At 50.8% G+C, this 25,797-nt stretch overlaps 2 protein-coding genes across 2 annotated transcripts; one reads left to right on the top strand and one right to left on the bottom strand.

Annotated features, from left to right (window-relative positions):
- Positions 1-1,139: 1,139 nt before the first annotated feature.
- On the bottom strand, positions 1,140-25,724 carry LOC125637943 (uncharacterized). The gene is made up of 9 exons (XM_075129079.1): positions 25,401-25,724; positions 22,820-22,939; positions 21,005-22,177; positions 13,210-13,379; positions 12,916-12,999; positions 7,158-7,217; positions 5,161-5,243; positions 4,479-4,735; positions 1,140-3,998 (listed from the first exon to the last, which is right to left on the bottom strand). The coding sequence occupies exons 2-9, from the start codon at positions 22,896-22,898 to the stop codon at positions 2,710-2,712; spliced, it is 3,195 nt and encodes a 1,064-aa protein (XP_074985180.1). The 5' UTR covers positions 22,899-22,939; positions 25,401-25,724; the 3' UTR covers positions 1,140-2,709.
- Positions 9,400-15,442, top strand: LOC125637923 (uncharacterized). The gene is made up of 3 exons (XM_048853009.2): positions 9,400-9,661; positions 10,344-10,455; positions 12,722-15,442. The coding sequence occupies exons 2-3, from the start codon at positions 10,383-10,385 to the stop codon at positions 14,089-14,091; spliced, it is 1,443 nt and encodes a 480-aa protein (XP_048708966.2). The 5' UTR covers positions 9,400-9,661; positions 10,344-10,382; the 3' UTR covers positions 14,092-15,442.
- Positions 25,725-25,797: the final 73 nt, after the last annotated feature.

The following is a 25,797-nucleotide window of genomic DNA, read 5'->3' as shown; positions in this document are numbered from 1 at the left end:
ATGGGGAAAATGTGCCAGTAAGGGTTGTCCCAACTGAAACAAGATCTGAAGTGATAACCCTAGTCCATAATAATGGACATCTAGACATGGAGAAAACACTTAGCAGGCTGCAAGCAGCAGCTGGTGGCCAAATATGAGAACTGATATGGAGCAGTATGTAAATAATTGCTTGCCTTGTGCTGCCAGTAATGAAGATATTGGACTGGTAGAAGGACCCCCCCCCCCCCGAGTCATCAAAGGATAGAGGGTCCCTGGGCCAGAATACAAATTGATTGTATTCTTCCATTACCTTAAACCGAAAAAGGAAACCAATGTTGTCTGGTAATAATTCAGTGTGAGACAAAAGGAAAGAGTGAAGTGAAAAATGGTGTTTCTCTCCTGTCACTCGCCCCTGGGGGGTGTCACAGCCAGATGGAGCTTTGGGACAGGCACTGAAGATGAATCCTGCATCCAAATAGGGGCCACAGAAATCAGAGAAGTCCCAGAATTGGGAAAGCGTAAGAGGACCCTGCCCTGCTCCCTGCATCATGATGCCCACTACAGAGCCCCCGCCACCTGCTCCCTGCAGCACAGCACCCCCTACTGAGCCCCCACTCCACTCCTTGCATCACAATGCCCCCTACTGAGCACCCATCCCACTCTCTGCAGTGCTCCCTAGCACCACACTGGGTTACTGGGCTAAGCAGCACTCCCATTGCCCTCCAGGCTGTGTATTGTGAGGGCCCCTGAAAGTAGGCCAGGCTCAAGGGTCGGGCAACCATGCTGGGGTGGCTGCATCTGCCGCCTTTCCCGATTCATTCCACTGCATGTGCTCCTGGACCCTGCCCGCGGGCCAAGTTAGGGTCAGCATGGCATGCGGGGTCCCATAGCAACAGTCACCCGCACGGCAGGGGGGTCCACTGAGGAGCAACAGGTGGTGCCCTTCCCAAGCGCCACCTACAACACAAGCTTGGACCTGAAGACAAACAATAAGCCCCACCTTTTCCGCCATTGAACATGTGGGTTATTGTTCATAGACGGGAATTCACTGGACTTTAACCTAACTTTGCGTGTTTGTACCACTGTGTTTTACTTAATAAAACATATGTGATTTGGGATTTCATTTCATGTCAATATTCCTTGACCCTGGGCACTTTACAAAGTTGAGAAGTTGATTACAATGACAAACCATGACAATGCTATAGAAAAACTGGTATTTTGTTCTGAGTTTTTCCTTCAATTTATTTGAAAGTTCCAGAAAAAACAACAACCTCACAAAACAAATGTTAAAAGTACAAATATTGGGAATGCAACATTTCCATCACAGCCAGTCATCTCAATACAGCCTCCACAGCTGAGAGCATGGTAGAGGTTAACCGATTTGTTATCCACAACACAAATACGGGACGTGTGACTCTAACTCACAGCCTCCTTCACATCCCAGTGAGTGTTCAAATCTCCAAGCAGCCTGACAAGATCTCCCCAGTGGAGCTATGGCCAACTTACTCCAGCTGGGGATCTGGGCCATTGACTCTAATGAAGCTACAGACAATTGACACCAGCTGGGGATCTGGCCCCATTGACTCTGTTGGGGCTATACCTGATGTATGCCAGCTGGGAATCTAGTTTAGCAGACTATACTCCTTGTCTAGTTAGATCTGCAAGCTGAGATCTCAGAGACATAGGCTGTTACTAGTGACCCAAACTCAGTGACTGAATAGTTTAAATGTTTTGATTCCAGCCTTTCAATCTTCCCCTGGATGAAAAGTTTTTGCTCTCCCAATGCAGTTCTGCCTGGGGAAGCTCCCAGCCAGCAGATCTCTTTCTGCCTTTGTCTGTGAGATCAAAGACCCCTCAGAAATCGAGAGAAATGAATCTAGTTGGGGAGTGAGTTCTAAGTGGATTGTGGGACAAGTCAGCACAAGAAGATCTGTTTGATGTTCCCAGTGCACATCTGCCTGGGTGCAACCACAGATCACGATGTGATACATCGATGTTATAGATCTGTGTGATACATATATCGATGTATACATCGATGTATAGATCTGTTTGATGTTCCCAGTGCACATCTGCCTGGGTGCAACCACATTGTGTTGGCAGGGCAATGTATAGCCTTTATTGAAAAGAGCCGGTTGGAACTTTTGTGATGCCATATGTCTCCGTCAGAAAATGCCATTTCATTGAGTGGAAATACATCGATTTCAATGAAATTTCAGTTAGGAAAAAAACTGGAACAAAATGCTTTGACCTTTAGCGGAACATTTTGATTTCCCATTTCCAGATGATGTTTCTTTTCAATTTTTTAAATTGCGTATTACATATATTTTTAAAATTGTATATTATGGTATATAATAAAGAATGAGAGAGTCTAACCCAGAAGAAATTGTTTTTGCTAACACTAGATGTTCCCTCCCCCTCCCCCACAGATTTTGTTTTAGGGGAAGTTTTGAATTTGTTTCTTTTCATTCTGTTTTGGAATGGATATTTCCCCCCCAAAAAATCACAGAATTTCCCATGAAATGGAAAACCCATGTTCAGTCCAGATCCATCTATGAGTCCACTGTGTCACTGCTTTAGCCCTATCAGGAGAGGCAGTTGCATGTCCAACTGTGTGTAACCCTCTGCTGCCCAGGCAACATATTGTGGTTTGTAATTCCCACCATGTCTCTGAGTTAGCACAAACATTGGAGGCTTGTGATGTTAGACCCATAGTCCCCATGGCGAGCACCATTATGTGGGTGTGGTGGAGGGCTGCAAGGCTGTGTGGGTCCTTTGGTGCTGCAGATAGCCTGAGCTCTGCCGGAAGCTCTTGCCGCACTGGTGGCAGCGGTAAGGTTTTTCACCGGTGTGGATGCGCTGGTGGGTGAGCAGGTTGGAGTTCTGGCTGAAGGCCTTGCCACACTGCGGGCACTTGTATGGGCGTTCACCGGTGTGGGTGGTCTGGTGCTGGATGTAGGTGGAGCTCTGGCTGAAGCCCTTGCCGCATTGGTGGCAGCGGTAGGGTCGCTCCCCAGTGTGGGTGCGCTGGTGGGTAACCAGATGGGCGCTGCGCCCAAAGGCGCGCCCGCAGTCCGGGCACTTGTAGGGCCGCTCACCGGTGTGTGAGGCCTGGTGAGTGATGAGGTTGGAGCTCTGGCTGAAGGCTTTGCCGCATTGGTGGCAGTGGTAGGATCTCTCACCTGTGTGGGCCCGGCGGTGCTGGGCCAGGGCCGAGCTCTGCCCAAAGCACTTCCCGCACTCACCGCATTGGTATGGTTTCTCACCGGTGTGGATGCGAAGGTGCTGGGCCAGTGTGGAGCCCTGTGTGAAGCTGCGCCCGCACTCGGGGCACTGGTACGGCTTCTCCGCCAGGTGCACGCCTTGGTGCTTGAGCAGGGACGAGCGCTCCACGAAGACCCGTCCGCACTGGGGGCACTCGTGGCGCTTGACCCCCGCGTGCACCCGCTGGTGGGTCAGCAGGTTGGCATTCTGGCTGAATCCGCGGCCGCACTGTGGGCAGCGGTAGGGCTTCTCGCCCGTGTGGGTGCGCCGGTGGGTGGTCAGGTTGGAGCTCTGGGCGAAGCGCTTGCCGCAGTCAGGGCACTGGTAGGGGCGCTCCCCGCGGTGAATGCGCTGGTGTTGGCACAGGGCTGAGCTCCAGCTGAAGCGCTTGCCGCAGTCAGGGCACTGGTAGGGGCGCTCCCCGGTATGCGTGATCTGGTGCTGCAGCAGGTGGGAGCTCTGCCCAAAGGTCTTGTCGCACTCGCTGCACCTGAATGGCTTCTCAGCTGGCTGGGGGGCAGAGGTGAGATCTCCAAGTGCCCCATCCAGCTGAGGGGCAAGGGTGGGATCCTCAAACACCTCTTCTTTGTTGCACCGGAAGGGCTTGTCCTGCTGGGGGTTAGCAGTGGGATCCCTGGGTACTTCGTCCCCACAGCCAGTGGAGTCTGCCAGGTTCTCCCAGAGGGAGAATGGGCACAGGGAGCTGAGGGCAGAGGGGGCAGTGTTGGTACCTTCCTTGCTCAGCTTCCTGTCAACAGCTGGAATGAAGAGACAATCCAGATGAGAGTCAGTCTGTTGTTATAACATCTACGGCAGGGGCACCTGTGAATGGGGATGGTGCAGGGCTTAGGGCACTGGACCGGGAGTCAGGAGATCTGGGTTCAATTTCCTGCTCTGAAACGAACTTCCTGAGTGATGCTGGGTGAACCTCTCTGGGTCTCACCTTTAGCCTGATCCTTCCTAGCCTCACAGGGGCTGCGTGTGGCTAAACTCACAAATGACTGTGAGATGCTCAGACCTGGCACCGGTGAGGCCAGATAAATAACACGGATAGATACATGTGCCAAATAAGAGCAGGGCCCCGTTGGGCCGGGCACTGCACAGACAGAGTGACGGAGAGTGGGGCCCTGTCATGCTGGGCGATGCACAGACACCCAGTGACCGAGATCAGGGCCCCGTCATGCTGGGCGATGCACAGATATGCAGTAAGGGCGGGGGATGGAGAAATGATTTGTTACCCGTTTCAAGGGGTTCCTCCTTTATGTCACAAAGAAGCTCACGTTGGTGTCCTGTTTCCGGGAGAGCTTGGGGCTTCTCTTTGGGGATAGAAAGCAGCTCATAGTGGGGTCTTGCCTTTCCCTCCTCCTTCTGGGATAGACATTCTGGATGGAGCTGCGGCTGGTCCAGCTGGGAACCGGGAGATTCCCATAATGCCCCAGGGGATGCCATCTTCTCCCAGGCCACTTGTTCAACCTTCACCGGCATGCACCCTGACCTGGGGAGGAGCCGAACAGGTCACCATGGAGCCAGGGCCTGGGAGGACCCACGGGGGAGAGGGGAGACTGCAGGGAATGTGCCCCAGAGCCGGGGGGAGGGGAGCACAGACCCGCGCTCAATCCCCAGAGCCAGCAGGGGGCGCTGTGGGGCTGGAGCGGGGGAGAGGCCGGTAGCCTTGGCTAGAGCCAGGCTGGGTCTGTCGGAGCCTCCCCCAGGCACAGCTCAGCCGATGCTCCCCGGCCCCCAGCCCGCCCCCACTACCCCAGCCCCGTTCCCAGCCCATACTGCCCCGGAGCTGGCTGCGGGAGCGGGGGTCTCTCCAGGCCGGTCCCCTCCTCCCGGCAGCGGCTTCTCCCGGGCAGCGATTTCCTGCCTCCCTCCCCGGGTGCCGCCTCTCGCGGCAGCCCGGCGCCCCGCACTCACCGCCCGGCTGGGGCGATCCCCCCAGACCCGCTGCTCACGCGCGGGCCAGACCTGGGGACCGCGCTGTCAGGAAGGTCCCTCCGCTATCCTGTCCCCGTCCCAGCCGTCTGCTCTGCGAAGTGGCAGACCCAGGAGTCACTGGGCTTAACCCTTCCCACCCCAGCCATGACGCTGCATGAGCCGCTCAATGCATTGTGAGAAATGTGGCAGATCCCCCACGGGTGTAAACTGGGCTCAATGGGGGCTAGGGTGACCAGAGAGCAAGTGTGAAAAATTGGGATAAAGGGTGCAGGGTAATAGGCACCTATATAAGAAAAAGGCTCTGAAGTTTGGGACTGTCCCTATAAAATCGGGACATCTGGTCACCCTAGTGGGGGCAGATCCCCAACTGATGTAAATCGGCAACACTCCATTGAGGTGACACTGATTTACACCAGCGAAGGATCTGACCCTGGGGCATCTTTGACATCTCTGTGTTAGGCAAAAATTCCCCAGAATTATCTTGCCACCCTTCAGGCCTTCTCTCTGTCCTAGCCTTTCGGCCTATTGTCTGTCTTTCCGCTATTCCTCTGGCCAAATGTCATTGCAGCCTCCACACGTGGCCTGGAAGTTTCTCCCTCAACACCTGAGAGACTAGACTCCCTCTTATACTGCTGGTGTATTCTGTGAGCAACCTCTGCCTCCTGCCCTACAGTTGTTTATAACAGCTTGGATTTAGAGTCATGGAGCTCATGGCCAGAAGGGCCCATTGTGCCCATCTGGGTCAGGCTCCTGCCTCACCCAGGCCAGAGAATCTCCCCCAGGATTCCTAACTCCTGGCTGAGCTAGAGCAGAGCTTTGAGAGAGAGACGCCCCACCTCCACTGACAGACTCCCAGGGATGGAGAATTCACCCCATCCTAAGGGGAGCTCTCCCAATGGTTCATTCCCCTCCCAGATAAACACTGCCCCCTAATTCCCAGCCTCCATTTGTCTCCCTTCTGCTCCCAGACAGTGGATCATGCTCTGCCTAGACTGGAGGATAAAGGGCCCTCTGCTCTCAGCCATCCCTTCCATGTCAGTGCATACACCGGGATCACGTCACCTCTTAACCTTTTCTCGAATAAACGAAACCCATTGAAGTCCTTTGGTACCTCACTATTGGCAGGTGTGGCAGGATTTTATTTTTTAAAATAACATCGATGTATCACATCAGTTTGGTTTGAAGCAATTTTTTCAAAATTTATATAAATTTTCACAGTTGTGGGAAATTATAGGAGGTCCAACAAGGTGTGTGGGGGGGAGATGTCAGACAATAATTATTTAATGATGGTAGACCTCGAGATTAAAAAAGTTAAAGCTTTATAGTTACTAAAACACTAATGGTCAATGTCACATGTCAAAATAAAACAAGGCATGTAGCCTTAAATCAAACTCTAGTTCTCAAGCAGCATGTTTCTTGCTTTACCTATCTGTAAATTTTTATTATTACAGCGGAAATTGTTTTTCATCTATGGGTGTGTGTGGATGGTGAAATTGACATTTATCGGCAGTTACCAATAAAAATATAACCTTAACTATAGAGCAGGTTTTCCAGACCTCAAATAGCTCCTGTAGCTCGTCTCTGAAACCCTTCTCCAATGGTGGGAGAGCTGTGCTTTGCCATCAAAGGCCCAAATGCTGCTCTCACTTCCCTGGGATTTCCCCCGATAGACTTTTGTGAGAACAGTGCTGTGACACCAATAGACAAGGTGCCAGCTCATGCCAAGGCCCCTAGGCCTCACTGAATACTGACAGATGCATAGCTGGAAACCAGACCGGTTCGCCTGTGTGTTAGCATTGTTAAAATATATATTAGCTTCATAGAAATGTGTTCTGTGTTTGGACTTTATAAAATGCTTGTGAGTTGCTGCAGGCATTGATCTCAATTATAATATCTGAATCTTCTATTATAAGGTAATATTTAAGTGTTTGCTCTGTAACTATTAAAGTGTTTGCTATGAAACTGGAAACCCTTACAGTCAGGAGACGAGCATCACCACATGTGCGATACTCGTTTACCACGAGAGGTGTCACCTCCTGCCCAACAAAAGAAGGCCCATAGACACCAGACAAACCATTGTGGAGTGGAACCAAAATACTTTGTTGATTGTTTTCCCCACAAAAAGGGGACATGCGCTTGTCCCAGCAGGGTTTGAACTCTGGGGGAAGGGAATCAAATCCCCCTCAAGAAGAAATTGTTATCACTCTGCTGCTTGGAATGCAGAGAGGGTGATATTACTGAGTTGAAGCAAGCTGCTTAGCTCCAGAGGATTTATAGTGCTTGCACATTACAACAGATTTTATCACCTTTTGGAACCTAAGACTGTAACTCATTTGTGTGTGTAAGTTACCGGCTTCAACTTTGTGATGTCAAAGTCAGATTCAGGAGTGGTAGATACGCTGGAGGGGAGGGATAGGATACAGAAGGACCTAGACAAATTGGAGGATTGGGCCAAAAGAAATCTGATGAGGTTCAATAAGGATAAGTGCAGGGTCCTGCAATTAGGATGGAAGAATCCAATGCACCGCTACAGACTAGGGACCGAATGGCTAGGCAGCAGTTCTGCAGAAAAGGACCTAGGGGTGACAGTGGACGAGAAGCTGGATATGAGTCAGCAGTGTGCCCTTGTTGCCAAGAAGGCCAATGGCATTTTGGGATGTATAAGTAGGGGCATAGCGAGCAGATCGAGGGACGTGATCGTTCCCCTCTATTCGACATTGGTGAGGCCTCATCTGGAGTACTGTGTCCAGTTTTGGGCCCCACACTACAAGAAGGATGTGGATAAATTGGAGAGAGTCCAGCGAAGGGCAACAAAAATGATTAGGGGTCTAGAACACATGACTTATGAGGAGAGGCTGAGGGAGCTGGGATTGTTTAGCCTGCAGAAGAGAAGAATGAGGGGGGATTTGATAGCTGCTTTCAACTAGCTGAAAGGGGGTTCCAAAGAGGATGGCTCTAGACTGTTCTCAATGGTAGCAGATGACAGAACGAGGAGTAATGGTCTCAAGTTGCAGTGGGGGAGGTTTAGATTGGATATTAGGAAAAACTTTTTCACTAAGAGGGTGGTGAAACACTGGAATGCGTTACCTAGGGAGGTGGTAGAATCTCCTTCCTTAGAGGTTTTTAAGGTCAGGCTTGACAAAGCCCTGGCTGGGATGATTTAACTGGGAATTGGTCCTGCTTCGAGCAGGGGGTTGGACTAGATGACCTTCAGGGGTCCCTTCCAACCCTGATATTCTATGATTCTATGATTCTAATACTCACATAATTTGTCAGCCCACTCTGTTTATTAGCAAAGCGCTTTGCCAGTGCACCCAGATATGTGAGCCCCGCTCTGAGGTTCAAGCTAACTTATTTATACAGGTAAGCCAAAGCCAATTTAACATAAGAGACAAAAGGAAGCAAAAACTGACAAATATACATGCATATCTTATTTGCATACTAACGTTTACCAATCTCCTAGCTCAGTAGAAGCTCTAAGTTAATTAGCTTGAGGACCCATTGTCTCACACTCCTTAATGTTTCTCTTCCTGACAACTATATTTCAACAAACCCTTCAAGTAGCATTTCTTTAATGAATTATAATTTCAATATAATTCATTCTACTTTCACAGTGAACAACTCTCTTGTTTCCTTTTTTTAGTTAATAAATCTTTAGTTAATTAAAGGATTGGCCACAAGTGTTATCTTTGGGGGAAGATCTAAGGTGCAACTGACCTGGGGTAAGTGACTGGTCCTTTGGGACTGCGAGTAGCCTGAATATTGTTAAAAGAAAAGGAGGACTTCTGGCACCTTAGAGACTAACCAATTTATTTGAGCATAAGCTTTCCTGAGCTGCAGCTCACGGCTGTAGCTCAGGAAAGCTCATGCTCAAATAAATTGGTTAGTCTCTAAGGTGCCACAAATACTCCTTTTCTTTTTGCGAACACAGACTGACAGGGCTGCTCCTCTGAAACCTGAATATTGTTGTGATTTTTGGGGTAAGGGACCCTCTCGCACAAAAGCAGGTTTGCCCGGGGTGGCAGGCTAGCCAGAGTGCCCAGGGCAACTGCCAGTGACGCCAGTTATTCTAGGGCTTGAGGAGTTCACCTCTGATACTTGCTTGGTGACATCTGAGGTACAGAACACACAACCGGCCTGGGGTCTGTGCCCGGGCCTGCGCCACTCGGCCCTGGGGTCGGCACCCACGTTGATGAGCCACGTGACACCCTGTGCGGACCCAGCCGCTCGCTCCCGCAGGCAGCCAGAGGCCCCGGAGGGAGAGACACCCGCTCCCTTGCCGCCTGGGGAGGGATGGGTTAAACCCACCGAGTTCCTCATCCCAGCTCAGAGCCGGAGAAGCCGGCCCGGCATGGGGACGTAATAACTAGAGGGACCTTCCTGTGCCAGCCCCGGCCGACACTTGGGTCCCCAGCCCGGCTCCCGGCCTGTGTGTGCGCAGGGCGAGTCCCCGGCTGCAGCCCCGGGCCCCGGCAGGACGGTGAGCGGGGCGCGGCGGAGACGCGGCTCCGGGGCGGGAGGGAGGAAATCGCTGCCCGGAGGAAGCGGCCGCAGGGCCGGGGGAGCGGAGCTGCCCTGTGGCTGGGACCAGGCAGATTCCCCGCTCCCAGCCAGCTGGTCCCAAGGAAGCTCCAAGCTCCCCCGCTCCCGGGGCTCTCTGCTGAGCCCCGGGGCCCTCTGCTGAGCCCCCGGGGCCGCGCGCAGGGTCCCCGCTAGAGGCGTCTCTGTTCCAGCCCCTGCGGCGGAGTCTGGCTGCGCTCGGGGCACGTCCACACTGCAGGGGCACCGGGACCGCGCTGTCCTGGGAACTCCGGAGCAGAGGCGCTTCCTGCAGCGCTGGAAGGGATGTCGCTTATGCACCTCTCCCAGAGGCAGTAGCTGGGCCCAGGGAGGACTTCTCTCCTTGAGCTGGCCACATCTGTTTTGGGCCTAACTACAGCAGGCAGCCAAGATCCCTCCTTTGATCCCCATTGTCTGTCACATTAGCACTTCTTCCACCCAGACGTTTTGTCTTCAGGACCCCCCCTGCTGTGCCCACGGGTCCCCTGGCCCTTTTTGCCATGTCCCGCCATCATATGTCCCTCCAGTCCCTCAAACTCACAGAGCGTCCTTTGTAACAGCTGTTTAACCCAGCCCTGGTCTCCCCTCTTTTCTGTCCTCAGGGCCGGATTCCCAACCCCCAGACCAGCCGTGAGTCCCAGATGGAGCCAGAGGTAGAGCCGTGCACGCTGGATCCCCGGTGCTCCAGTGACAGCCCCGTCCCTGCAGGCACAGGTGAGAGACACTTCCTAACTAACCCTGGCTCCCCAGGACACAGTGAGCCCATCCACCCCTGCCTCATCTCGTCCAGTTCAGCACGGGAACCAAGAGCTGCCACATCAATGTGACGGGGTCAGTTGTGACTCCAGCTGGATAAGTAATCTGAGACATACTGGATGGATTTGTTTTTTCAGACACACTTTATATAGCGATTCTGTTTATAAATGGCAGGTAAAGTGTTAATCACCAAGGCCCAGCTGTTGAAAGCATGGAACAGGCACATGTGGTGGATGATTATAAGCGCTGGAAGGTGTGTAGATGGTTTTGTTCGGTGTTTGTATAGTGCCTAGGACAAGGAGGTCTTGGTCCACCACTTGGGCTCCTAAGTGCTACAGTAATACAAATAAATCAGACTAATAGTAATAATAATTATACCCCATGGTTTTCAGGAGCGTATTGAGCTGCTGGGCACTCTATCTATTCAGTCACCGTTCTTTAAGACATCGAGGAATCATTTATAGATGGAGCCTTATGATAAAGTGGAACCAACTTTTTGGGCCTTGTGAATTCTCAGATTTGTCAAACAAAATGTTTCTCAGATTTCTCCAGTTAAATAGGCACGTGTCGCTCAGCCAGGAGTTACTGGGTGGAGGAAGGAATCGCTGGGGAGTTAGGTGAGGCAGGAGAACACAACAATGGCCAGACTGGTCAGACCAATGGTCAGTGTTGCCCAGTATCCTGTCTTCTGACAGTGGCAGATGCCAGATGCTTCAGAGGGAATGAACAGAACAGGGCAACTTATTGAGTGATCCATCCCCTGTTGTCCAGTCCCAGCTTCTGTCAGCCAGAGGTTTAGGGACACCCAGAGCATGGGGTTGCATCTCTAACTATCTTGGCTAATAGCCATTGGAGGGTGGACTGGATGGTTATGATGGGCCCTGCTGGCCTTAAATTAATTCTTGGTTGGCAGATCATGCTAACAGTGATTGCTATAGAAGTGTACACAACTCACAAACTGGGCTACATTGGCGAGTTACAGAACCCTGTCAGGCTATCTCCGTCCACTTTCATCTCTCTGCCCATCTACCCCAGGTGTACTCATCTTTTGGAGAATCCTAGGGGTTAATTCCCCTCTAGTAAACATTGGCTGTGGCCAAAGGGGCTAGTGCAATCCTTGGATGCATACACAAGGGAATCTCTAAGAGAAGCAGAGAGGTTATTGTATCTCTGTATTTGTCATTGATCCATCTGCTCTTAGAATTCTGTGTCCAGTTCTGGTGTCCACAATCCAAGAAGGATGCTTAAAAATTGGAGAGGGTTTCAGAGAAGAGCCACAAGAATGATTAAATGATTAGGAAACCTGCCTTATAGTGAGAGACTCCAGAAGCTCAATCTATTTAATTTAGTAAAGAGAAGGTTAAGGAGTGACTTGACCACAGTCTATAAGTCTACACTGGGATAGAGAAAGGTCTAACACAATCCAGTGGTTGGGAGTTGAAGCTTAGACAAATTCAGGCTGGAAGGAAGGTGTAAATTTTTACCATTGAGAGTAATGAACCATTGGAACAATTTACTAAGGGTCATGGTGGATTCTCTATCCCTGACAGTTTTAAAATCAAGTTTAGATGCTTTTCTAAAAGCTCTGCCCAAGGAATGATTTGGGGGCAGGTCTTTGGCCTGTGTTACACAGAAGGTCAGACTAGATAATCACAATGGTCTCTTGTGGCCTTGGAATCTATGAAGTTATACAGCCAAGGATCTTGATACTGGTTGAAGTTCTCTGGCCTGGGTTCTCAGGCTGGACTGGATGGGCACAATGGGCTCTTCTGGCCTTGACATCCACAGGTGAAGTCCTGACCCCATTGTAGCCCATGGAATCATGGATTCCAAGGCCAGAAGGGACCACTGTGATTATCTAGTCTGTTCTGCTGTATCACACAGGCCAGAGAATTTCCCTGAGTTAATTCCTGTTTGAACTAGGCCTGATCTTTTAGAAAAACCGCCACACTTGCTTTAAATCTTGTCATGGAGAATCCGCCACAACCCTTGGTAGGTTGTCCCTATGGTTGATTACACTCATTGTTAAAAAAAGCATGCCTCATAAGCCCTATGGGAGCTGCACTCTGGACTCCAGCACATCCTGGATTTCAGCCCACAATCCCTCTCCTAGCCTGCGTGTCATGCTGGGACACGGGCTCCCAGCCAGCTCCATCTCTAGAGGGTGGGTTGGGAGACGGTTTTTCAGCCCCGGGAGTGGTGATCTGTTTCCATGTCGTTCCAGCTGGCGACGAGGCGCAGAGCAGAGACAAGGAGGGGAGTCCTGGCCCGGAGGACGGGGCGCTGTCAAGCGGGTCCGAGTGGGAGTTGTCCCCCAGCCCCGACCAGGAATGGCCACCAATGACGCTCCCCGCTGCCAACTCAGGGAAACCCTACAAATGTGCTGACTGCGGCAAAGCCTTCACCTGGCCCTCTCACCTGGTGCAGCATCGGCGCATGCACACGGGTGAGCGCCCTTACCGCTGTGCCGACTGCGGCAAAGGCTTCGCCGACAGCTCGTCCCTAGTTAAGCACGGCAGGACCCACACGGGAGAGCGCCCCTACACCTGCCCCCAGTGTGGCAAAGGCTTTGTGGACAGCTCGTCACTCACCAAGCATGCCCGTACCCACACAGGCGAGCGCCCCTACTGTTGCCCCAGCTGTGGGCACAGCTTCGCCGACAGCTCCCGGCTGGCCCAGCACCGACGCACCCATGCTGGGGAGCGACCTTACCGCTGCCCCGACTGTGGGAGGGCATTCGGCCGTCGGGCACACCTGATTGAGCACCGGTACACCCACACTGGCGAGAAACCCCACCGCTGCCACCAGTGTGGCAAAGGGTTCAGCCAGAGCTCCAACCTGACGCAGCACCAGAAGACCCACCTGGCGGAGAAGCCTTTCATCTGCCCACAGTGCGGGAAGGGATTCTGTCTGCACTCCCAGTTGGCCAAACACCAGCGGCTCCATAGCCCTGACAACCCCCACCGCTGTCCCCAGTGCCACAAGGGCTTTGTGGACCGATCGCCGCTCCTTAAGCACCTGAGGATCCACACCGGGGAGCGGCCCTTCCGGTGCACTGAGTGTGGGAAGACTTTCAGCATGAGTTCACACCTCACACAGCATCAGCGAGTCCACACTGGTGAGAAACCCCACCGCTGCCACCAATGCGGCAAGGCGTTTGCCCAGAGCTCCAACCTGACACAGCACCTGCGCACCCATACTGGGGAGCGCCCATACAAGTGCCCGAAATGTGGCCGGGCCTTCAGTGATAGCTCCAGCTTCTTGAGGCACCAGCGGCTGCACAGTGGGGAGCGGCCCTACTGCTGCCACCAATGCGGCAAGGGCTTCGCTGATGGCAAGGTGCTGCGCAAGCACCAACTGACCCATAGCGGTGAGCGGCCCTTTGCCTGTGGGCAGTGTGGCCGCACCTTTGCCCAGAGCTCCAACCTGGTGCAACACCAGGCCATCCACACTGGGGAGCGGCCCCACCGCTGCCACCAATGCGGCAAAGGGTTCTGCTTTCCCTCGCAGCTGGCGCAGCATCAGAAGCTCCATGCCACTATTATTGTGGTGGACGATGGTGATAATGAACTCCCCTCCCCACCTGCCAACTAAGCCCCTCCATTCCCTGGCTGCCCTGGGTGGGGATTGAACCCGGGACTCCTCTGTTGCTGGAGTTACCAGGCCAAGAGGGTGATACAGACTTGTAATCCTTTATCCAGCCACTAGAGAGGGACAGGGAGCAGGTGTAGTGCTAGAGCTGATCAAGGGACAGAAAGAAAAACAGTTTCACTAAGTCAATTTGGTTCTGGAACAAGACACCTTTTTTCTTTTAATCAAAATTGTTGGTGATATTTTCCCCCCAAAAGTCATGTGACTATAGGAAAATCTCAGCTTTTTAAAAACGTCATTTTCTGATCCTCATGGTTGGGGAGAAAGATCTGATTTCTGAATTTTCTGATCCTCATGGTTGGGACAGACCCTTACATTTATGATTTTCAACATCTCATGATGTTTTTAAGCCATGATTATTCTGGGGGCTGACTCATGATTTGTGAATGCTTAGAGTGGCCAGGCTGGTAGGGTTAAAATTTGGAGGCATTTGTGAACCTGCTCCAATCCCAGTGGAGTTGGTGGAATTTGTTCATGTGTCTCACAGTTGTGAAGGGTTTAGGAATCCACCAGAGGCTGAATTTATAGCCAGGATTCTAAGGCTCAGGTGTAATTCGTGGGCTTAATGCCTGTGGCCATGTCTCCCTCTAGTGCACAGCCCTGGCTACTACAACATCCCACTGCTCACTCACAGCTGGGGAAGTTACCCCTTTAGCTCAGGGTAGCATGGGATCATGCATTTGGGTTGGGATTGGGTCTAACGGATGAGAGCTGGTCAGGAAATGATTTGTGTGTCCCCATAAATTTTTTAATGAAAACAAGGTTGGGAAAAATGTGTTTCCTTGAAATTTTTCGTCTAAACGTTGGTTGGAAATGTTCAGGGTTTTTGTCAACAAACCTAAAGGTGAGAAAATTTGGGTTCATAGAATATCAGGGTGGGAAGGGACCTCAGGAGGTCATCTAGTCCAACCCCCTGGTCAAAGCAGGACCAATCCCCAATTTTTGCCCCTGATCCCTAAATGGCCCCTCTCAAGGATTGAACTCACAAGCCTGGGTTTAGCAGGCCAATGCTCAAACCACTGAGCTATCCCTCCCCCTCAAAACCCAAACAGTTTCCAGGTATTTTTCAATGAATCCCATCAACTTTTCCATGGAATGGAAATTTCTAGGGGGGGAAATATCTGTTTTGTCCAAAAAAAAAAAAAAGGGGGGTGGGGACGGGACAGACCAGCATTTGATCAGCTTTGGAAGAGAGTCATGTGCCCAAATTCCTTCAGATCCTGTAACAATCACCTTTGGGGGCTGAGACCCCATGAGTTGGATATACAAGAATAAACAACACATCACAATGGAATTGGCTCCTTGCTTTTCAAGACTTTTTGGAAGTGTCACTCCTATTTGCTTGAAACCTCCCTGGTTTTATATATATTATGTATATATATTTGTAATATGAAAATTAACATTTTCCTCCATTCTTTTCCCAAAACTTTTATGTATTTAATTTTTTAGAAAACTAACACTTAAAAATAGTACTTAGGGAAGATTAGAAATAACAACGTACACTTTTTGTTTTATTTGTTAAAACACAAAACAAAAAATGAACAATAAAAACCAAGGAAAGGTTTGTTTTCCACAGGCAAAAAACTTTGTTAACTGCAGGATTCTAAGAATAGTATCACAAATTAAGGGATCATAGAGTCATAGAATATCAGGCTTGGAAGGGACCTCAGGAGGTCACCTAGTCCAACCCCCTGTTCAAAGCAGGACCAACCCCCAATTTTTGCCCCAGATCCCTAATTGATAGCCATTAATAACCTTAACTCCGCCTTTCAGGAAGTGTTTTGTTAAAGACTGAGCTACTGTTGTTAGGACTCCACCACTTGGATTTGGATGTTAGGAGTTAGCCTTCCCAGCTGGGATTTTTCAAAGGAGTTGAAGAGAATTTGGTTTCTAAATTCAATGGGATTAAATTAATCAGAGTGAATTGATATTTTGTAAGCAAAACATATTCCTGGCAAAAAATGAAGTTTAGTGAAAAATGGAGTTTTTCTCATGAAAACGTTATTTTCAACAAAAAATTTTGACTGGTGATCACAAAATGCACATTTTTGTTTAATTTCAAATTGGATTTTTTTGCTTTGCTCTCCTCTCATCAAACACGCTTTCTGTCTCACTTCTACTTTCACCCATCATTTGCAGTGAGGCAAAAAGGAGGGGAGAGAAAAATAACTCAAAAATCCCCAAATTGAAAACTTTTTTCTTTGAAAATCCAGTCCGAAATTGTGATTTGAAAATAAAATGTTTTTACATTTCTTTCTTTCTTTTCTTTCTCAAAAAAATGAAATTTTTCATGGTGAAAAATTTCGTTATTTTAACAAGTTCTTGATCAGATTTCCTGAGGGGATTTCAAGATCTTTTGTATGCTGGAAATCTGCCCCAATTCAAGACATCCCCTGCACCAATAGAAGTAATGATTTCCATAGTCTTCCTTAGGGGTTTACATTGGGACAGATACATGACGAGCAGCTGGAATCAGCACAAATCCCAATTTAGACAATGTTTGGGTTAAACTCTTCTTTCCTGAATCCTCCATAACCATATTTATTAGGTGCCACTTTAGAGGCACCTAAGAATCTCTTCGCAGATGCATCCAGGACCTGGCTGCTTCTTGTGAAGTGTTGATAGAAGCCGTAATTGCTATGATCCTTTCAGGATTGGACCTCTGTAGCCTAAAAGGTTTGGGACATCTTTAAAAGGGCTTGATTCTGAATAAAGTGTTGAGCACTTTTCTTCCCAAAATCAGGCCCCCTTTAAGGTATTGAGCTGGGGCACACACAGCCTCAAAATCTCTAGTCACTTCTGAAAATCTTGGCAGAAGGTATTAAGTCCGAACTCCCAAATATCTGCGGTATTTGTTCACTTTTAGCTACAGCATTCTAACAGTGCCGTCAGAAATGGAGGGATGTGCACTCATGACCTTAACTCTGCCCTAGAGGTTGAATTTTGCTTTTAACTCAAGGACTCTAACAATGATGCAGTAAATTAAGGGATATTTGTTATTAACCTCACCTGTGCCCGTCATAGGTTATATTTATCTGTGGGTTTAGCAACAACTGCTAGCATCTGATGTAGGGTTGCCATTCTTCCAGGATTGTCCTGGAGTCTCCAGGAATTAAAGATTCATCTTTAATTAAAGATTATGTCATGATGAAACCTCCCGGAATAAGTCGAAACAAAATTGGCAACCCTAATCTCATGAGGAGGTGGGACTTGGATGTTACCAAGCTGCATTTGGAGGCTTTAATGTTTTCTACTTGCCAAACCCTCTTCCAAACTTTTTTCCTTTGGAATATCTTTTTCAGTCCCTCTTTTGTTTGCACCTTGCCCTAAATCCTGTCTGGGTCAGTTACATGTGGGTTCCTATTTTTCTCTCTTTATTCAATTAATAAGACTTGCCGTTTCCATAAGCAGTTCCCTGCATTTTTGTCCTGGTTCTGGGTCGAGTTTTTATTTGTTTCTTTCTTTCTTTGGTGGTTTTTGTTGTTTAACAATTTTAACTCAGACATCTTTTCTCCAAACTGCTGCTCAGTCGTTTGATTTCCCAAAAGAACAAAAAGGATGTAAACAGGTGTAAAAAGGTGTAAACAGTCTGATTCACAATCCCTCAGCAGGTTTAATTCCCAGGCCAGTGTCCTTGCAGCTAGACCACGCTGTCAAAGCTACTGAGAGAATGTGGAGCTGGTGAGGGGGCAGAGTCCGAACTCTTGGGTTCTATTCCCAGTCTAGGGATGGGAGTAAGCAGTACAGGAATGTCTGTGCAGTTGTGATCCATGCAGTGAGCTGTCAGATGCTGTGAATTCTCAGGGCATCTCCAGCTCAGGTTCCCAACACATCATAACTGGTCTCCTGGGTCTGACACGTGGGCAGCTCGTCCCCGCCCCCTAGCAGCATCGTGGCATTCAGCCAGACTGGATTCAGCTGCTCCCTTCCAACCTCAGCACAAACAGATCCTTCCCACATTGGAATGGGGCTCAGACCCAGATCTCCCCCACACGCACCACTGCTGTTCAGAGTGAATGTGCCAGAGCTATGTGCCAGCCAGACCTCACCCGCACCCCAGAGACCCCCGGAGCCAGCTCCCCACCCCCTCTATAACACTGTGCCTTCCTGCTATACTGACATTGTCTCCCTGAAAGAGCAACCCCCCAGAAATGCTCCCTGTCAGAGCATCCATTTCAGGAGCAGACCCCATCTCCATTGATCCAATTATTCCCAGCTCTGGGAAGGAAATGGGGTCTAGTGAGTTAGAGGTGGGAGTCAGGATTCCTGGTTTCTATCCCCAGCTCTGCGAAGGGAGTGGGGTCTAGTGCGTTAAGTAGGGATGCAGGAAGTCAGGACTCCTGGTTCTAGCCCTAGCTCTGCAAAGGGAGTGGGGTCTAGCGGATTAGAGTTGGGGGGAGATAGGGTGATCACTCATGCCTCCCCAGAGTACTGGATATTCCAGTACTTCCAGGAATGGTGTGCACTCTCCCTGCCAGCATGACCTGGGGGGGAATTCATTCCTGACCACAAATTTGGTGAGCAGTTATACCATGAGCATGCAAACAAGGCACATCAGCTCTGAGCACTGGTCCACCCTCCGGTGTCCTACCTCCAGATGTGGTCAATCCCTAATGATACAGAGAAAGGTGAATAAAACAAATAACCCAGAATCCATTGCCCAATTGTGCTGCTGGGGGGAAAACGTCATGCCTGACCCCTGCAGGCCACTGGCGGAAGTATAAGATTGGATTACTGCCCTTGTCTTCATGCAGACCTGAGTGTTATGAGCATGCAGAGGGCAATACAGGTGACCCTGCTTGGACAGCAGTCCGGAAGGGACCACCACAACCATCACAGAATCACAGAACTGGAAGGGACCTCAAGAGGTCAACTAGTCCAGTCCCCTGCACTTGAGGCAGGACTAATTATCCAGACCATCCCTGACAGGTTTGTCTAACCTGTTCTTAAAAATCTCCAATGATGGAGATTCCACAACCTCCCTAGGCAATTTATTCCAGTGCCTAACCACCCTGACAGTTAGGAAGTTTTTGCTAATGTCCAACCTAAACTTCCCTTGCTGCAATTGAAGCCCATTGCTTCTTGTCCTAGCCTCAGTGGTTAAGAAAAAACAATTTTTCTTCCTCCTCCTGGTAACCACCTTTTACATACTTGAAAACGGTTATCATGTCCCCTCTCAGTCTTCTCTTTTCCAGACTAAACAAACCCAATTTTTTCAATCTTCCCTCGTAGGTCATATTTTATAGACCTTTAATCATTTTTGTTGATCTTCTCTGGACTCTCCCCAAATTGTCCATGTCCTTCCTGAAATGTGGTGCCCAGACCTGGACACAAGTTGAGGCCTAATCAGAGCGGCAGAACTACTTCTCATGTCTTGTTTACAACACTCCTGCTAATACATCCCAGAATGATGTTCGCTTTTTTTGCAACAGCATTATTGACTCATATTTAGTTTGTGGTCCACTATGACCCCCAGATCCCTTCTCGCAGTACTCCTTCCTAGGCAGTCATTTCCCATTTTGTATGTGTGCAACTGATTGTTCCTTCCTAAGTGGAGTACTTTGCATTTGTCCTTATTGAATTTCATCCTATTTACTTCAGACCATTTCTCCAGTTTGTCCAGATCGTTTTGAATTTTAATCCGGTCCTCCAAAGCACTTGCAATCCCTCCTAGTTTAGTACCATCCGCAAACTTTATAAGTGTACTCTCTATGCCATTATCTAAATCATTGATGAAGAACCGGACCCAGAACTGATCCCTGTGGGACCCCACTCGTTAAGACATTCCAGCATGACTGTGAACCGCTGATAACTACTCTCTGGGAATGGTTTTCCAACCAGTTTTGCACCACCTTATAGTAGCTCCATCTAGGTTGTATTTCCCGTTTATTTATAAGATCATGCAGGACAGTATCAAAAGCTTTACTAAAATCAAGATATACCACGTCCCCCCATCCACGAGACTTGGTACCCTGTCGAAGAAAGCTATTTGGGTTGGTTTGACAAGTGCAACGAGGATGAGCATGGCTCAGCAGGCAGCTCCGGGGCTCAGTGTGTCGGCCGACCCCACGTTTCACCTGGGAACCACGGGCTTTTGTTTTTAATATCAAGAAACCTGCTGCGGCTCAAGCGGCATTGGCTCGGGGTGGGGGGTGGCACACAACCCACGGAGACCTGCGGCACTGTGGGCAGGGCCCAGCCTGCCTGATGCTGGTCCATACAGCAAAGACGGGCAGCTCTCCTAGGGCGGGATTGCCCCTGGGGCACCTCTGAGTTTGTCGCCATGGCGCAGCCCTGTGAGCAGCAGACTGGAGCCAGGGGCCAACACTGGCCCTTTCTTCCTTGGGGGGATGAAAGGAGAGAGCTCTGCCGCAGCAGGCCCGGCCTAAGTTGGCGGTAATGGTAGGAGGAGGGTTTAGGAGGCACCGCTTCCTACTGGACGGAGAGTTCAGCACCATGGCAGGGAAGAGGGGGCTGGTGCGGCAAGATGGAGGAGCCACCTTCCCTGAGGCCATCTGATCCTGCTCCATGGGGTGTTGCTTGGCTCAGGGCTGCAGAGAATCCAGCCACCAGCCACTTCCTCCTGCCTTGTGCTCTGACCATTGCAGCTTACGCCTGCCATGGCCCCAGCCCCAACCCACACCCCTGGCCTTTGGTTCCACCTCAGCCTACACTTGACATGGCCCAGCCCCAACCAACCCCCCCAGCCTTTGGCTCCACCTCGGCCTATGCCCGCCATGGCCCAGCCCCAGCCAGGCCTTCAGCTCCACCTCAGCCTACACCTGCAATGGCCCAGCCCTGTCCAGCTCCCCTGGCCTTTGGCTCCACCTTGGCCCATGCCCCCAGTGGCCCTAGCTCTGTCCTGCCTGTCCCAGCAAGGGAGTATCTCCACACTCAGTGGCCACCAGCCCCTGGTGGTGAGTCCTCTGGTGCCTGGCCAGGTTGGAGCTGACCCGGAAGGTGCGGCCGCAGCCCTGGCACTGGTAGGGCCGCTCCCCGGTGTGGACTCTCTGGTGCCGGATGAAGTTGGAGCTGCCGGCGAAGGCGCGGCCGCACTCCAGGCAGCGGTAGGGGCGCTCCCCGGTGTGGGTGCGGCAGTGCTCAGCGAAGGCAGTGCTCTGCCCGAACCTCTTGCCACAGTCAGGGCAGCGGTGGGGCTTCTCGCCGGCATGGCTCCGGCGGTGCCGAGCCAGGGAGGAGACACTGGCGAAGACCGCCCCACACTCAGCACACTTATAGGGTCGCTCCCCTGTGTGGCTCCGCACGTGCTTGACTAACGCAGCCCGGAGCCGGAAGCGCCGGCCACACTCGGGGCAGCCGTGAGGTCGCTCGCCACGGTGGATTAGCTGGTGCCGGCTGAGGTGGGTGGCGCGGGTGAAGCCCTGGCTGCATTGGTGGCAGCGGTAGGGGCGCTCCCCAGTGTGGGTGCGCTGGTGCTCCACCAGTAGGGAGCTGCGGTCAAAGCTGCGCCCGCACTGGGCACATGAGAACGGCCGTTCCCCCGAGTGGCTGCGCCGGTGGATGGTCAGGAGTGAGTGGCTGGCAAAGGCTTTCCCACATTGGTGGCAGAAGTGGGATCTCTCCCCTACGACATGCGTTCTTTGGTGCCTGGCCAGCCCTGCGCTCCCTGTGAAGCTCTCCCCACACTCAGGGCAGCGCCAGGGCCCCTCGCCCGCTGCATGGAGGCTCTGGTGCCGGCAGAGGTTGGAGCTCTGAGTGAAGCATTTCCCACACTGGGTGCAGCAGAAGGGACGCTCCCCCGTGTGGACCCGCTGGTGCTTCGTGAGGTTCGACCTGCGGCTGAAGCCCTTCCCGCACATGGGGCAGGTGATGGGGCTTGGGATGCCACCCACTGACCCGTCGCTCAAGCCACTCTTCACGCAAATGGAGCCCAGAGGTCCAGGATCCTGCTGCCCTTCCACCCAGCGATCGCCCCCCTTGAGTTTACAGGACACACTCCCTTTGCATCTGGCTGCTTCCCTTTCATGCTGCAAAGTCTCTTCCTTGCTTCTACGTGGGATCTCGGCACCTGTAAGAGGAGCCAGATGGGAGTCATTGCTGCACTGATGCCCAGAGGAGGTGTCCTGGGGCAGACCAGGAGTGGCCTGTAATAATCTATAGCCGCTCTAGATGTTCGTCTGCCTAATGTACAGAGGGTTACTGCAGCATCTATCGGGTCAGTTCCATATCCTGGCAGTCAGGAACCGTGGCTGGACAATAGCCCAGGTCAGAGCTCTTGAGATGCACACCCAGGACTAGCGACCTCTGCCCTCCCACTTCTGGTGGGCCAGACCCACCTTCCTAGGGCTGAGATCCAGATCCTCAAAGGTACTTCCAACTCCTAACTTCCACTGAAATCAATGGGAACCTTTGAGGATCTGTGCCTGAATCACCCCCGCCCCCATGAAGGGGGGAGGGGACAGTCAAAAGACCGAGGGTGAGCGAGATGTTGAAGAAACACACACTCCCTGAGAGACTGGTTTTACATGATGGTTAAGGGGGAGAAACTGCCTCCCTGAATCTCCTGAGCTGGGAGTGTCTCAAGGAAGCTAAGCCTGCCTAGCATGGAAGATGAGGGAGTTTGTTATCCTCTCCTCCCTATTCACCTGCCAGAGTGCCAGGAGTGAAATCAAAGGATGGTCCCTCACAGATGGTCTCCGAATACCCTCACCTTCTTGGGTGCCTCTTGGCATCTCCTGTTCCTTGGAGCACTGGGGATCTGGGACTTGCAGCTCTTCCCATGGCTCCATGTGTGACACGAGGTCGGGTTTGGGAACGGGGACGCCTGCCCCTGGAACAGCAGAGAGGAGGCATTGGAGATTATCACAGGACTGAGAACTTCTTACTGTCACTAGCAACAGTAGCACCTAGAAACCCCGGCAGAGATCAGGGCCCCATTGTGCCAGGGACCGCATGAGCACCCAACGACCGAGTTTGGGGCTCTGTTGCCCTGGGTGCTGTACAGGTACGCAGTGGAAGACACTCCCTGCCCTGAACAGCTTACTGTCTGCTCTAAATAGACAAAGTGCAGGAGTATAAACTGAGGCCCAGAGAGGAAAGGTGATTTGTCCAAGGTCTATAGCAGAACCATGAATCGAACCCAGGAGTTCGGAGTCCTTGCCCAGCACTCAGCCAGTGCCAGTGTCACAAGTTAGGTCCAATAAAAGCAGGGCTGTCAATTAATTGCAGTTAACGCAAGCAATTAATGGAAAACAAATTAACTAGATTAAAAAATAGTCACGATCAATCACAGTTTTAATCGCACTGTTAAACAATAATAGAATACCAATTTAAATGTATTATAAATACTTCAATATATTTGAAAATGTAGCAAAACATCCAGATTTCAATTACAACATGGAATACAAAGGGTACAGTGCTCACGTTATATTAGTATTTTTGATTACAAATATTTGCACTGTAAAAAATATAAACAAAAGAAATGGTGTTTTTCAGTTCACCTCATACAAGTACTGGAGTGCAATCTCTTTATTGTGAAAGTGCAACTTACAAATGTAGAGTTATTATTATCACTTTAGAATCTGCAAGTCGAAGCATGAAGGGGCATGCTAAAGTTTAGCACATCTGGCACATAAACACCTTGCCATGCCAGCTACCACAGTACCATGCGAACGCCTGTTCTCACTTTCAGGTGACATTGCAAATAAGAAGCGGGCAGCATTATCGCCTGTCAATGTAAACAAACTTGTGTGTCTGAGCGATTGGCTGAACAAGAAATAGGACTGAGTGGACTTGTAGGCTCTAAAGTTTTCCATTGTTTTGCTTTTGAGTGTAGTTTATGTAAAAAAATAATTCTACATTTATAAATTGCACTTTCACTATAAAGAGGTTGCACCACAGAACTTGCATGAGGTGAACTGAAAAATAATATACAGTGCGCACTGTACACTTTGTATTCCGTGTTGTGATTGAAATCAATATGTTTGAAAATGTAGAAAAACATCCAAAAATATTTATAATACATTTAAATTGATACTCTGTTATTGTTTAACACTGCGATTAAAACTGTGATTAATCGTGACTGTTTTTTTAATCTCGTGATTAATTGTGATTATTTTTTTAATCATTTGACAACCCCAGATAAAAGATATTACCTCACCCACTCTGTCTCTCTGAAATCCTGGGACCAACACAGCTACAGCTACGCTGTGTATCGCAAGAGACACGATGTCCTCTTAAATTGCCATTACTCGGGCACGGGATGCCCGGGGCATTGCTAATGGGTAGGGCATCTGATTTTAGGTTTTAGCTGATAAACACGAACAAAACACCCCAATACAAAGAAAAGAAATCAAACATTGGAAAGGGTTATAAGGACTTGTCTAGACGGAGCAGTCATGTGCACTACAGGAGTATGATTTCTCAAATGAAGGAATGTGTTGAGCATTAATTGGTCCACATGGACCCTGCTGGTGCGCACTAGAAGCTCCCTAGTGTGCTCTAACATAGTGCTGTTTGAAACAGTGCTAGGTAAAAGTGCATAAGGGCCTATAGCAAATAAATTCCTCATTACAATATAATATTGATAATACAATAAAGTGATAATACTCTGTTGATTTACTCAAAGTTTAAATTGCAAAATGAAGAATATTGATACAAAGGGAAAGGCCTGAAACACCCCCCCCCCAGCTTTTGGATAGCTACACAGAACTGAAAAATTGTTAAAAATAACGCCCGAAAAACTGAACCCCAAAAGCAGAAGCCCCACTAACAGGGGGCCACTAACTAAGCCCCAGCCCAGCCGCTGTTCCCACCCCGTGGGCATCTAGAGGAGTTGGGCAAGTCCCAGCTCCAGCTGCCACACCACAAACTAGCTCACCCTTGGCGGGCAGTGTGGGCAGGGAGCAGGTGGCTCCCTGGAGAGGCAGTCATTGCTCCACCAGACACCAGCCCCCCCTTCCCTCATGCCTTCTCCACAGCCGGGTTCCTCCCCCCAGCCTAAGTCAGCCCACACCCGGGATCATCGCTGGCAGAGCCATTCCCCCGGGCAGGCCATTGCCTCGCCTGCTGCACAACTTGCTTAACGCCTGCACTGCGGAGCTAGCTGCACAGACCCCGGGGCTGCCCAGGGATTGGGGCGGGGGGGTGGGGGGGGAATCTCTCTGGTCCCAGCCGCGGTTCGACTCCGATCCCCCCCCGGCCCTGAAGCCGCTTCCTCCAGGCAGCGATTTCCTGCCTCTGCGGCTGTTTCCCTCCCTCCCATGGCCGCCTCTCCCCGCGCCCCGACTCACCGCCGGGCCGGGGCGATCCCCCGGAGCTGCAGACTGCGGCGGGAGGGCAGCTGGGCTCGGGACCCAGGTGTCCGAGGCTGGCACAGGAAGGTCCCTCCGCTATCCCGTCCCCCTCCCTGCTCCAGGCTACACGCCAGGCGCTTGGTGTCTTTAACCCATTCGTGCCCCGGCTCGCTGGGGAACGGGGAGGTAAACGAGGAGGGAGATTCCTGGTGGGAGGATTTGAACCCGGGGCAGGGGGCGCAGAGGCGGCAGGATGGTACAAAATCGGAGGCAGCCCATGGGTTATGGCTGCCACAGCTGGGAATAAAACCCAGGCCCCCCCTGCTCTAACCAACTAGACTCCCCTCCTCCCCCCAAGCTGCAAAGAGAACCCAGGAGTCCTGAGTTCCACTCC

This window comes from Caretta caretta, chromosome 6, assembly GCF_965140235.1.
Source record: "Caretta caretta isolate rCarCar2 chromosome 6, rCarCar1.hap1, whole genome shotgun sequence".
Taxonomy (NCBI): domain Eukaryota; kingdom Metazoa; phylum Chordata; order Testudines; family Cheloniidae; genus Caretta; species Caretta caretta.
The sequence above is the reverse complement of the archived record's forward strand: the minus strand, read 5'-3'. Positions and strand labels throughout refer to the sequence as shown.

Coding starts and splice junctions, on each gene's coding strand:
- LOC125637923 (XM_048853009.2), top strand. CDS start 10,383: ATGGAGCCAGAGGTAGAGCCGTGCACGCTGGATCCCCGGTGCTCCAGT. Junction 10,456..12,721: donor CCCCGTCCCTGCAGGCACAG/GTGAGAGACACT, acceptor ATGTCGTTCCAG/CTGGCGACGAGGCGCAGAGC.
- LOC125637943 (XM_075129079.1), bottom strand. CDS start 22,898: ATGGAGCCATGGGAAGAGCTGCAAGTCCCAGATCCCCAGTGCTCCAAG. Junction 13,000..13,209: donor CTCCCACAGTCGGGGCAGCG/GTAAGGTCGCTC, acceptor GTGCTTAACTAG/GGACGAGCTGTCGGCGAAGC. Junction 5,244..7,157: donor GTGATGCTCGTCTCCTGACT/GTAAGGGTTTCC, acceptor GGGACAGGATAG/CGGAGGGACCTTCCTGACAG.